Source organism: Myotis daubentonii, chromosome 7 (assembly GCF_963259705.1).
Source record: "Myotis daubentonii chromosome 7, mMyoDau2.1, whole genome shotgun sequence".
Taxonomy (NCBI): domain Eukaryota; kingdom Metazoa; phylum Chordata; class Mammalia; order Chiroptera; family Vespertilionidae; genus Myotis; species Myotis daubentonii.
The window spans coordinates 87,719,067-87,731,964 of NC_081846.1; the positions used below are offsets into that span (position 1 = coordinate 87,719,067).

The 12,898-nt window shown below is 40.8% G+C and overlaps 1 protein-coding gene across 21 annotated transcripts in view; it reads right to left on the reverse strand.

Moving 5' to 3' along the window:
• CLASP1 (cytoplasmic linker associated protein 1) overlaps positions 1-12,898 on the reverse strand; it is a 279,926-nt gene that overhangs the window by 105,456 nt on the left and 161,572 nt on the right. For 9 of the 21 annotated variants that reach the window (XM_059704721.1, XM_059704724.1, XM_059704725.1 and 6 more), the window contains 4 exons: positions 12,213-12,320; positions 9,358-9,384; positions 7,215-7,382; positions 1,357-1,464 (listed from right to left, as the gene is read on the reverse strand). In XM_059704721.1, coding sequence (XP_059560704.1) covers positions 1,357-1,464; positions 7,215-7,382; positions 9,358-9,384; positions 12,213-12,320 — 411 coding nt within the window. The remainder of the gene's footprint in view (positions 1-1,356; positions 1,465-7,214; positions 7,383-9,357; positions 9,385-12,212; positions 12,321-12,898) is intronic. The other 12 variants (XM_059704732.1, XM_059704735.1, XM_059704733.1 and 9 more) reach the window with 3 other exon arrangements.

Below are 12,898 nucleotides of genomic sequence, written 5' to 3' on the forward strand. Positions count from 1 at the left end.
CCAGCAGGGCGTCTGCATCTGTTACCTGCTCTTCCTCAGAACTCCATAAAGGACAAGGGGTCGTAAAGGACTATATCTAGACTTTGATTATTGATACCGACTGGGGGGGAAAGATATTGGGAAGCAGTGTATGACATTAGAAGGCACTAAAACAACTACTAAGACCTTATGCTTGTGACATTTTATATTTAAAAGACCAGTTACTCCGAGTGAAAATAACAGACCCCTGCCGCCCCGAGTTCCATGTAACACTCGGGCCCTTCGTTGTAAGCGATTCCTGCCGGCTTACCAAAAGGAAAACATGCAGTTGTACAGCACTTCACATGACAAAGGACTGAGACACAATTACTGAGAACACAAACATTTATGTGCTGACAGACGACTTTGGGGATTAATAATTTGCACTACATAAAAAAGTAATTTATATGTCCATATTAGAGAAAGGCAGAACTATTAAAGCTAAAAAGAAAAGGTAAATAAAATATCCTATAATGGATACATTTTCCCCCTTGTTTTCCTGAAGCCTAGAAACTGTTAAAATACAAATTCTGGATATAAGAAAAACTGAGGGTGGGATGGGGAACGAAGAGCCCCAGCTGGGGCCTGGCTGGTGGCTGGGCACAGTGCTTACACCACCTCATGACCAAATATTGTAATTTTTTGTCCTGGGATGGCATCCGGCCACAGACATTAAACCGCCTCTTGAGCCCAGGAAGCATGGAACTATCTAACGAACAAGCAACATCAGGAAGTTTTGCATTGAGCTATATACCTGAGCAATTTATCAAAAAGCTGCTTTCAGATTGCTTGGATGAAAGCTTTGAAATGACTCCGTTAACAAAAGCATGGCTAGTATCTTCATTCATGCTGCTTTTTAAATTACTGTCATCATCCCGAAACTGAGCACATTTACTGTCCTAAACAGGATCGTGTTTTTACATTTTTTTCCTTCTTGGAATTAAACCACATATGGCCCAATCTCTGGCAAAATTAAACACAAACTGTAGAAATTCAATGAGTAAGAATAAACTCTGCATCAGCTCTACTTTCAAGCAGCAATGAACTTGGGCTGAGCTTCATCTTATGTTAGAGTGAACACACGGATGAGCTTGCCCGGCTAAGGGGCCGTAAGTCACAGCACAGACTGCAGTGATGCTTTTCCTCGAATGCTGAGAAACGGGAAAGGCTCCAAACTTCAGCATGCAGAGGGGACGACAGAGGTGGCTAAGGAAGAGGAGAGGAAGAAGAAAGGGCCACGGGGCAGCAGGAGGGAAAGCAGGCCATCCCTGGCAGTGTCCGGGCAGCATCTGGGGCAGGGGCAGGACGCTCCGAGAGCCAGCGCCTCCGTGTACTCACCCAGTGGAGGGAAGCCCCGAGCAGGGCTTGTATCTCGGCTGCTCTCACGGCTGGTATCGCGGCTGCACCCCTGACTCATGCTGGGTCGAGGGATACGGCTGCTCCGTGCTAGTGTGCAGCATGAGGGGTTTCAGAGAAGGTGAACAAGTTTAATGAAGACAGAAAAACTCACACAATGTCAGTCACATTCCATTCATGTAATCACGACACTGTCCTGATGACTGAGCATGTACCCTGCTAGGTCTCCTGACGGCCGTGCCAACAGCAGGAGGTTTGGACAAAACTCCACTATGCTCAACGCCGCAGAAGGCTGTGAATTTTGGTGTTAAGGTAAAATAGCGCCTCCGTGTAAACAATGAAAAGAAAGCTTTCAAAGAGCAAACCGGCATCAGAAAATAAAAGCTCCGTCGTTTAGAAATGATCATTGTTATGGCTTTGGCAAACCTCTTTCTCCCCTGGAGGGTAAAGGACCAAAGCCATTTCCATGCGCACTGGGTTCTCAATGTAGGTGAAAAAACAGAACAAGGGTCCTGGGCACTGCCATCCGTGAACTTAACTGACTGAGAGCGCACCTCTCCCAGCCCGGCCTTCTTTACAAAGAGAAGCCCCTGGACTGACAGCCAGAGAGCCTGTGCACTCGAGTGAGCGTGGAGACGTTCAAACACACTTCACTATCGAAACCAACAGAGAGGAAGAGCTGGGACTGCTGTCCCTTTTTACTGGCCCTGACATTAATTCCTGCTTTTTCTATGGGAATCAAAACTCGGCCTGCGGTCCTTACTCAAGCACCTTCACCTCTCCGGCCTTACACAGTCTGATAGTGATGGACTGATAGCCCAGTCTCTGCACCATGAGATCCCTCCACTGACCTGAAAACGGCCAATTACTTTATGATTATCTACAGATAATGTTATTATACTCACATTATAAAACACTGAAAACACAATCACATAAACAGCTTAAGGTTTCTAATATAACTTGGCTATAAAATCACAGAAAAGATCATTATGCCCTTATTTTTCATTTTATTTTGAGAAAACAGAAATACAGTACTGGAAAAGTATTTGGAAGCACCCTGACATATTGCAGGCGTATAACCACCAATGTCACAGTGGATGGGGACAACAAAGATCTCCATCTTGAGAGGGTCTATTCTTCTCAACTGGGTAGAAATGCCTTCTTTAGAAATTTTGGAAAAAATAAACTTGATCCACTGATATAAAAACATGGCTATTTTCAGATTAATGCATCAATGAGCATAACCTATTTATTTTAAAGCAAAGGTATGTTTACTGTATGGCCAAACCACAACAAGAATACCTTACAAACCAGAACTGTGAAGCCCTCGGTAAAGACTACAAAGGTAGAAAAGCAACCAACTTCCGACTGTGGTCTTCCTCGGGGCTAGAGTTCCATCAGACCCGAACGCTGAGTGAGTGGTGTCCAACAGCTCAGGGCTGCAGTGGCGAGCACAGGAATGCAATCTAAGCAACAGTCAAAACAGCTGCATCTGGAAGTCTCTAGTAATTCCTAAATTCTCCTTCATCTTGCCAGTGACATGGCGCACTGAGTTTCCACTCAAAGTAGCAGTATGTAATCAGCAATGTTTGAAAACATTCTGAATAGCTCCTACAGTGAGGGCAAAACCAGCAGGTGCTAAACTCTTAAAAAACAACAACTAGGGAGTATCCGCTGACACCGCCAATATATGACAAGTTGCACAGAACCTACAAAGCAGCACTGCTTACGCTCAGAGGATCGACACACATCCAATTCATGCAGCGACCTCACAGTGCCACGCTCACTCACTGGCCCGGCCACTGCGCTCCCCTTAGGAAGGCTAGGGAGAAAGCTGGCATTTAAAGAGCACGGTACTGTGAGGTGAGGCACACATGGTAATACTTCTGGCTCCCTGAGGAAAGGCACACATGAACATCTTGTCTGCTGCACTGCCTACTCCAAAACTCATAGTCAAAAGTAATAAAAACAGTCCCGATAGTTTTTAACATATGTCATGCTTAGCTCAGCATATTCTTAAGAGTTCTCGCCCAATTACTTCTGAAGTTCTACCCAGCTCTCACTCCCTCCTTTAAACTAACATACATGCTGCAGCAATGGGAAATCTGCTTTCCCTGCTTCGTGAAGACAATAAAGGGATAGATATAATCGGAAACAATATGCACAATTCTTAGTAAGGTTTAGCCTCCTAGTAGAAGTTCCTTCGCGCATCCATGTTGCCTGGCTCCTTTAACATAGGGCTAGTAGTAACACAGAAGAATCCCGTTTACGATTTTGTAAAAATCTTCCCATATGGTTGCTCCAAACCTCATTAAAGCACCTTTAGTGGTGACATCAACAGTTTAAATGTTGGATAATTTAAAACACTTATAATACCTCCTCCAGAGACCAATCTATAAGAAGGATTTAAAATAAGTACATAAATAAATCATTTTTACGAGGACTAATTAATTAGGTGGTAAAAACCAAAAACAATACACCCAATCAACTTGCCTCTGTATCGAGTGCCCAAAGGGGACATTCCATGGGAGCACAGGGAGGAGAAGGCCCGCAGAGGAAGAAGTGATCAACATGCTTGCTATCTGAACGCTCTGAAGAGGCGTTCTTAGGCAGCTCCGGCGTCCTGTGCTCACACGAATTGCTGGGAAGCCTTGAGAAACTATTTGATTGGTTTTCATTTCCTGAGCGACGCTTTATTCCACCTTTATAGTGTTTTAAGGGTAATCCTGACCTTTGCCTTTTAAGGAAGAATTCTACCAGAACTTAAGGAGTACAAAAGGAATAATGAAAAGTACCAGAAATTAAGACATAAACTATCTCCCTAGTCTAGATATTATTATGTTTTAGTCTTGCTCACAGTAGTCTAATTTAACTGCTGGAAGTTAATTATTAATTTTTAATTCTTTCAAACTATTTTAAAGCAGAGAATGTAAAAGCATTTTAAACATATACCCACAGAATGTAAACTGCAAAAATTCAAATCTTTCTTTTAGCCTTTTTAATAGAAGAGCAGGAGAAGAAAAAAAACAAAGGCAAACTTCTAAAATAGAATTGCTATGAATGTCAGCTACTTATGTGACTTTATTATTAATCAAAAATAGGACAAAAGACAAAAATGAAATAATTCACAAATAGTATATTCTTCTATTTTGGTTGAATAGTTTATGAAGGAACAAATTGCCAAGAAAAGGCATGGTATCAGGGTTTTATTTGGGTTCTTTGCTATTTTACTGGAATTGCATCCTATTTTGCTTAAGTAAATACTAATGAAAAAGAGCTTGGGTATCATTTTGATCACAGATGAGAAAAGAAAATTTACTTAAGAAATATTACTTCAAGCAAAAAAAATATAGCTGAACCAAACATGATTTTTAGATAACTAAAAGCAATTCTCAATGCAAATTATAAGCCTACCTTAGCTATAATTAAAATTACTAATTAGTCTGGGAATTATACAAAATATTCTTAAAAGATGATCCCTCTTATTTTGAATATTTATATTCAAAGTTGCTATGTAATAAACAAAATATTTAGATACACAGGCATATACCCAGTATATACTAAATGATCACAGAAGTATACAATCTATTACTGAAAAAAATGCTAATATATCTGACATCCTATGAACTGGAATCTCTAAGATTATCACAGGCAGAAATGGGAAGGTACATTTTATTCATATATGGATCTTTATATCTGTGTGTATGTTCTTATTCTCCCAATGTGCAGATATTTAAATAAAATACCTATTTTATTCAGAATTATATGTATGACCTCAAAGCTTGACATATAACTAACTGATCCCCATGATGATCCACAGGAGGGAGCATCAAGGAAATAATTTGCTTCAAAATAATGTTTTAATAAAAACTCTTCAGAAGGAAGTGGGCTCCTATTTAGTTCTTACTGATGGATGATGTTTCATAGTACCTCTCTTAAAAGCTTATTAAATGTGGTCTTTTCAACTATCCATAACACAAACTTCATAGTTAAGACCATGGAATATCAGGTCCTAAAGTTATGTTAGAGGACTAAAGTTGATTTATTTTCCAATTTCAAGAAGGTAAAAACGGCATCCTTAATAAATAAAGTAAAATCTCCCCCACCCCTAATTTAAAAGTATGACTCTAATCTGGATTGCCAAAACATCCTATGAATTTAATTAACTATGGAAAAAAACCAGCTTAAATCCTCACACCCAGATTTGAAATCAAATGCATTTTCCAAACAAAACCAGATCCAAACACACATATGTTAATCAACTCTGAAATTTATATATTCCAGCCATGACTATTTTCTCTAATTTTATCCACATTACTTGTTATTACTGGATCCAAATAACTTGTCAGCTCAGGCAGCATGCTATGTAATGCCACTTTATGTTGACATTATGTACAATTAACTAATTAACTAACCACTGCTTGGTTACATTTCTCACCTGTTTTGGAAATGTTAGTCAAACCAAATCCTATGCATTCTACTTCTTACATCTCTGCCTCTGCCTTCTCTTAGCTCAGGTAGGTTTCAAGGACTTTCATGAGCTGGATGCTAAGAGCCCCTCTGCCCTCATCTCCCACCCGACCCTAACCAACTTCCTTTATTGTAGCCAAGTATGAATTACTTGTGTTACCCAGGATGCACTATGCTCCTGCTTGTCTGACTGCTCTGCACATGCTCCTCTCTGCCCTACAGCACCTTTCTCCTCATCTCCCCACCTTATACTTCACCACAGCAGGTTCTACTCTGGGGAACCTCTCCTAGCAGGAACTATGGAAGATATGGGGTAGACACTCCTTTTCTAGGACAATTCTTGCTTTCAAGTAAAACTGTGACTGAGCAGAAACTCAGCCAGACATCTTGGTGCAGTGGTAGCAAGTACTATGGAATTCTGAGGACTTCCACGCCACGGGAAACGAGCCGAAGGATCCCAGAGGGCCAAGTCATCCTATTTGTTATACTCTACACATTTTCACCTCTAAGACCGCAAGCTATTTGAAGTCAGAAGTTCAATCTATTTCATTGACGTCCATTCCTGAAGTCTAACTAAGTGCACTGCACATCACAGTAACATTCAAGTAAAAGTTGTTCCGGAGATAAATGAATAAGAAGCATAGCCCATAGGCTAAAAATATAGCACTGATTTCACATTAACAGATTTTTACCTTTAGAAAGCAGGTAAAGACAGAGTTTGAACATACATTTTGCATAATATAGTACAACAGACTACTACCTTTTATATTAAAAAGCAGTGTACAATTAGATTTCAATAGAGGTAAAAGGTCTATACGCTATTACAATGAAACTTGATACTACAACACAAAAACTACATACTTCATTTCCATCTAGTCCTGGATTTTATGTTTGAACAATACTATGGCAAAAGTAAGTATATATATTTTTGACTATTTTCACCAATTAGGTTAGAGAAGATCAGAATCAAAATAAATGTGGCCCTTACAAACTGCTTTTGAAAATTTAGGTTAATAGCTACTTAGTGCTAATCAGTGAAAGAAAAGTGAAAAGCAACATTGCTTCTACGGGTACAGTAGAAAACCCTGCCCATTCCCCCAATTCTAATATTTTGCAAAAAACGAAAACCCACAACGACACAATTCTCCTCATCAATCTGAAATGGTAAGCCCCACACACCTTTCAGTTATAACTGAAACCTGAACATGCCATAATCTATAAAAAGCACAAATGTCTTTTTAACACAGGCAAAATGGCATCCTCAATTCAAAAACAAAGCTCTATTTGCCACATTAGAAAAAGGTATTGGATTATGATAAAAATTCTGACCAAGTTGGAAATGGTGCTCCAGGGTCTTGGAGAATCCTTACCTAATCCTATTCGGTTTGGACTTGTTTCTCGGCTACATCCCTGACTTCTGGGAATCTTGCTTCGTTTTTCTGAAGGGAGTGTCACCGGCGGGCCTCTTGAGGAACCCCCAGCAAGGCCACTATAACCGCTTCCCAACAATTTCCCTGGAGAACTTGACCGGCTGCCAGCTAAAAATGAAGCAAAACAAAATTGAATAATGGATGTAATCAGGGAATAAATGATAGTATTTCAGAAACCAGTTTATACATTAATTTGGATCAAATATAAAAATAGCTTTGTAGTTGGTGTTAGTACTAATTTTTTTTAAACATTAGGAGCATGAAAGAATATTAAAGTATCATAAAAGAATATACATGGACAGTTACTGGTGCTGTGCTACAAAAATAACTGCAAAACTTCTGATTCAAAAAGCAGGATGAGTACAAATAGCCTCCCTGTTCCACAGGAAATTTCTAGAAATAATCTCAATGGCATTTCTTTAGTGTTTTGTTCTTTTTTTCTGTGACAGTTGGTATGTCACAATTTTTAAGTATAACTGCTGGAAAAGTATAAATGTTAACAAAAATTTTTTAAACAGTTGTTATAGAAAATGGATTCAAGAGAACTCTATTAATTTAACAATGTGAAGAAAAGGGAGAAGGGGAAGAAATAAATAGAAACATGATAAATAAAAATCACAAAATAAGATGGTAGGACTAAGCTCAAATATATCAGTAATCATAATAAATGTGGCTATGCCCTAGCCGGTTTGGCTTAGTGGGTAGAGCGGAGTGAAGGGTCCCAGGTTTAATTCTGGTCAAGGGCACATGCCTGGGTTGCGGGCTCGATACCCAGTGGGGGAGTGGGGGGGCGTGCAGGAGGCAGCTAATCAATGATTCTCTCTCATCATTGATGTTTCTATCTCTCTCTCCCTCCTTCTTCCTTTCTGAAATCAATAAAAATATATTTTTTTAAAATCTTAAAAAAATAAATGTGGCTAGATTAAATTCACCTATTAAAAGACAAAGATGTTTGGATTGGCTTTAAAAAAATAAAATAAAAATTAAATGTATGTTGTTTATAAGAAACAACATACCTAAAACAACAAAATAGAGTAAAACACAGCATTAAAAAAAGAACAGAGGATATATTATATTGATAAACAAATTGTCCATGAAGATATAATAATCATGAACCTTTATGCTCCAAATAACATAGCTTTGTAATATAAAACATAAAACTAAAAATACAGGAAGAAATTGAAAAAGTCCTAATTATTAATATACCACTCAGAAAGACTAATAACCACTAAAAAAATAACATACCTCACAGAAATTGTCAGAGTAGTCAAAATTATACAGACATGTATAAACACTTTCCACAGACACAAGTGTAACTCAACAAACGGAATACACCTTTTTCACCTTTACACATATACTACAAAAACCAACTGTATACTAAGCCTCAAAGGAAATCTCAAAAACCTACAAAAGTAGCAGCCATACAGATCACATTCTCTGAGATGTATGCAATAAATTATAAAATAAAAACAAATGATATGCTTAGTAATTTTTATTATGGCTAAGTGACTAGATACCTAAATAACAATTTCTTAGGGTCAAAATTATCAACACACCCAAATGGCAGTAATTTACTTAGATCATCTGCTTAAGTACAGAAGGCAATAAAATTCTAAAACAAAGTGCACATTATTATTTACCAGAGTAAGGATGAGCCAAAGGTAGAACCTTCAAAAAACACTTAACTGGAAATTACACACACACACACACACACACACACACACACACACAAACACACACCATTCAAATGAATCATTAAGGTGCATACTCACAAAAATTAGTACTCTATAATGATTTAACTATAATTTAAAGTGAAATTCATTGCAAAAATCACAAGTACACATTACCATGAAGAACCCACCTCATGATCCATTAATTTTGCCCATAAAATTTGAGCATACACATAAACCATTAAGCTATGTAAAAGGAAAAAGAAAATCTATTTCAAATTTTGGATTTTAACATACAGAAAAAATGCAGAAAGATTAATTAAGCTCATAATATAAAAATTAATATTGTGCAAGGAACATGGGTGAGAGAGAACGAACAAAACAACAAACAAACAAGAAGAGAAATGGCTTACCACCAGCAGGATTAGCAGATCTGGATCCTTGATTATGAGAGCAGACCAAAGAACAGGCAAGAAGTGGATTAAAAGACAATAACACAATACAGAGGTCAGCATGCAAACACATGTCTTTGTTCACAAACTATCTCTTTCTAGTTCTTAATCCTCCTAGTCTACTTTGTACTCATGTTGATTTTATATGTCACACTGTTTAGCATTTGTTTCTTGTCCGTACATGGAACACTTACAAACCCACAGTATGCCAGGCACAGTGCCCGACGTAAGGGTGCAGAGAAGAGTAAGAAAGCGCTGCCCTTCTGGGAGCACATCTGCTCTCTGGCTCCCAGCAACCTGAGGAAGTGACGTATCTGTGCATCGCTACCACCAACACAGGGCTCACCACCAGGAGTGCTCGATAAGCAGCGATGAATTAAAAAGAGCTACTAACAGTTCACCAGAGTGCCTGATGCCAATCCTCAAATATGTAACATTAATCCTCTAAGATTTAAAGCCTCAATATTTAAATCTTCAAATATTTAAAATATGTGAACTGTTAAGAGCCCTAAATCTAATATCAATAAAATCTACATACTATTAAATCAGGACTCTGAATGCTAGTATATCTACATTTGTAATATATATATATATATATATATATATATATATATATATATATATATACACACATATATATATGGTCATGTTTTCTTCCTATCAAAATTATTTTTTAAAAATATTTAATTTCTATTTATGAGTTTAAGACCCAGGCTTGATCACTTGTTGCTGTTGTCTCCTGCAGTGGGTGGAGTAAAATGAAGTTTTTAAGGTGGAGCCCGAAGGCAGGGAGAGTGTAGTGTTTTTGTAAGACTGAGTTAAGGCTCAGCATCCCCCTCAACACCACTCCGGAGGGACTTTCATCCTCACCACCTCTAAGCAGAGGACCAGCGAGGGGCAGGGACCCGGCAGAGGCCAATGCCAATACACGCCAGACATGAAAGAAGAAACGTAAAACTCCGTTCGACCCTCACTCTCTAAGAAAGGAACTAGTGCTACACAGCTAAAGGGTTAGACATTTTTTATTCAACTCAATGTCAACATATTGAAGCTGAAAGAGACCATGACCAGAGTATTAGATCTGCTTGTGGCTCCAGGCAACACTAGGGCTCAACAGAATAACAGAGCCGGGGTACTGTCCCTGAGGCTGTAGAAGCTTCTGGGCTATACTTTACGAATTGTGGTGTGTGTGGTGTGTGCGGTGTGGTGTGGTGTGGTGTGGTGTGGTGTGTGCGGTGTGGTGTGGTGTGGTGTGTGTGGTGTGGTGTGGTGTGTGGTGTGTGTGGTGTGTGCGGTGTGGTGTGGTGTGGTGTGGTGTGTGCGGTGTGGTGTGGTGTGGTGTGGTGTGTGCGGTGTGGTGTGGTGTGGTGTGGTGTGGTGTGGTGTGTGCGGTGTGGTGTGGTGTGGTGTGGTGTGGTGTGTGCGGTGTGGTGTGGTGTGGTGTGGTGTGGTGTGGTGTGTGCGGTGTGGTGTGGTGTGGTGTGGTGTGGTGTGGTGTGGTGTGGTGTGGTGTGTGCGGTGTGGTGTGGTGTGGTGTGTGCGGTGTGGTGTGGTATGGTGTGGTGTGGTGTGTGCGGTGTGGTGTGGTGTGGTGTGTGTGGTGTGGTGTGTGCGGTGTGGTGTGGTGTGGTGTGTGCGGTGTGGTGTGGTGTGGTGTGTGCGGTGTGGTGTGGTGTGGTGTGTGCGGTGTGGTGTGGTGTGGTGTGTGTGGTGTGGTGTGGTGTGGTGTGGTGTGGTGTGTGCGGTGTGGTGTGGTGTGGTGTGTGCGGTGTGGTGTGGTGTGGTGTGTGCGGTGTGGTGTGGTGTGGTGTGTGCGGTGTGGTGTGGTGTGGTGTGTGTGGTGTGGTGTGGTGTGGTGTGGTGTGTGCGGTGTGTGGTGTGTGGTGTGTGGTGTGGTGTGGTATCGAGTAGGAAAAGGGACTTCTGTGCCAGATAAGCCTGGGTTCTGTCAACTCTCCAAAGGCAGCAATACAACTAACCTTGCACTTTCTTTCCAGAAAAGTATAAGCCAGTTTAACGTAAGGACCATAGCATCAAAGGGATATGGAGAAGTACCTAAAGGCAGAAGCTGCCGAGAAGGCATCCTAAATACGAGGAGAGAACCGAGGGTCCGGCCACAGACCCAGCGCTCTCTGCACTGGAGACGCTGCAGAGCGCTGTGTGGAGAGAGCAGGGCAGCTCCTGGGAAGGGGAGGGCCTCTACTCCCCGGGCCCAGGAGACCGACACCCAGCTCCACTCCACATGCAGAGAGGGGGCAGGCGGCTCAAAGTGAGACACCAGGGGTGATCCCAGGGACGCATTCATTCCTTCTACGTCTGCTTTCACGTGTCAGGCTAACATACTAAGGGACTCAACATATACAGAGAAGCAAGCATGGAGGCAGGCAGCCGTGCAAGCAAGAGCCCACGCTGGCGCGGAGACAGGAGCGGGCGGCGGTGTTAGAACAGAAGGTTAAAGGGCAGAGCTTTCAATGGATTTACTTATGAGCACTGGAAAGAGGACCTCGCGGTACCCGGCCTCTCTCCAGGTACGGCTCCTAGGTATGACAGGAGGACTGCCTACCAATAGAACAAGGGGGCATGTTCAACTAGAGAGACTTGAGGAGAGGAAGAGAAAGCACATTTAATGTTTAATGAGGAATGATAAAAAATTTAAATCACCTGGACAGGAGACAAAAGTACACTTGAATACTCCCATTTTGTAAGCTTACCCAAGAAACATCAAGATTACTCACAGTATTTTTCCCCCTGAAGTCAATGAGAATGGGCTGTTGAAGAAAACCTAGTTAACAGAGAGCATAAAATAGATTTCTTACGCTGGGACTGTGAAACCACTTTAGCGCGACTGCGGCCTCGATTATCAGAAGGTATAGAGGCGACATTGGTGGTACTCCCGGAGTTCTGCCTTCTCGTACGAATCCGACCTGGAGAATACAGCAAAAACAGTGTTTCCATAGGTTTTCAGTCAGTGCAACCTACACAAGCAAACAGCCCACACATGACCGAGGGCACTGACTGGGCCACAGAGAGGGGAAGCAGGTCTTCCCCACCCGGGGTCCTGACATGTTTTCCTAGCAGCACACACAAGCCTATGGTCTGTACACACAAATTCTAAAAATACATAACGGACGCTGGCCGGGTTGCTCGGTTGGTTGGAGTGTTGTCCTGATATGCCAAGGTTGTGGGTTTGATCCCTGGCCGGGGCACATACAAGACATACCCAATGAATGCATCAATAAGTGGAACAACAGTCAATGTCTGACTGTCTCTCAAATCAACTTTTTAAAAGTTAGGAACTCCTGAGAGTGAGTCATGAACCTATCAGGTTCCTCTGTTTCAATTATTTTAGCATATTATATTTTCAGATGAGGAGGTGATATTTATTGGAGAATTTTTTTATCAAAAATTTTTCAGTTAAATTCTTTTTTATTGGCTAGAAATCTGTCAAATGTCCAGAATCAGAAAATATTAGCTGTTGTCTTAAGAAAAATACAATAGAAAA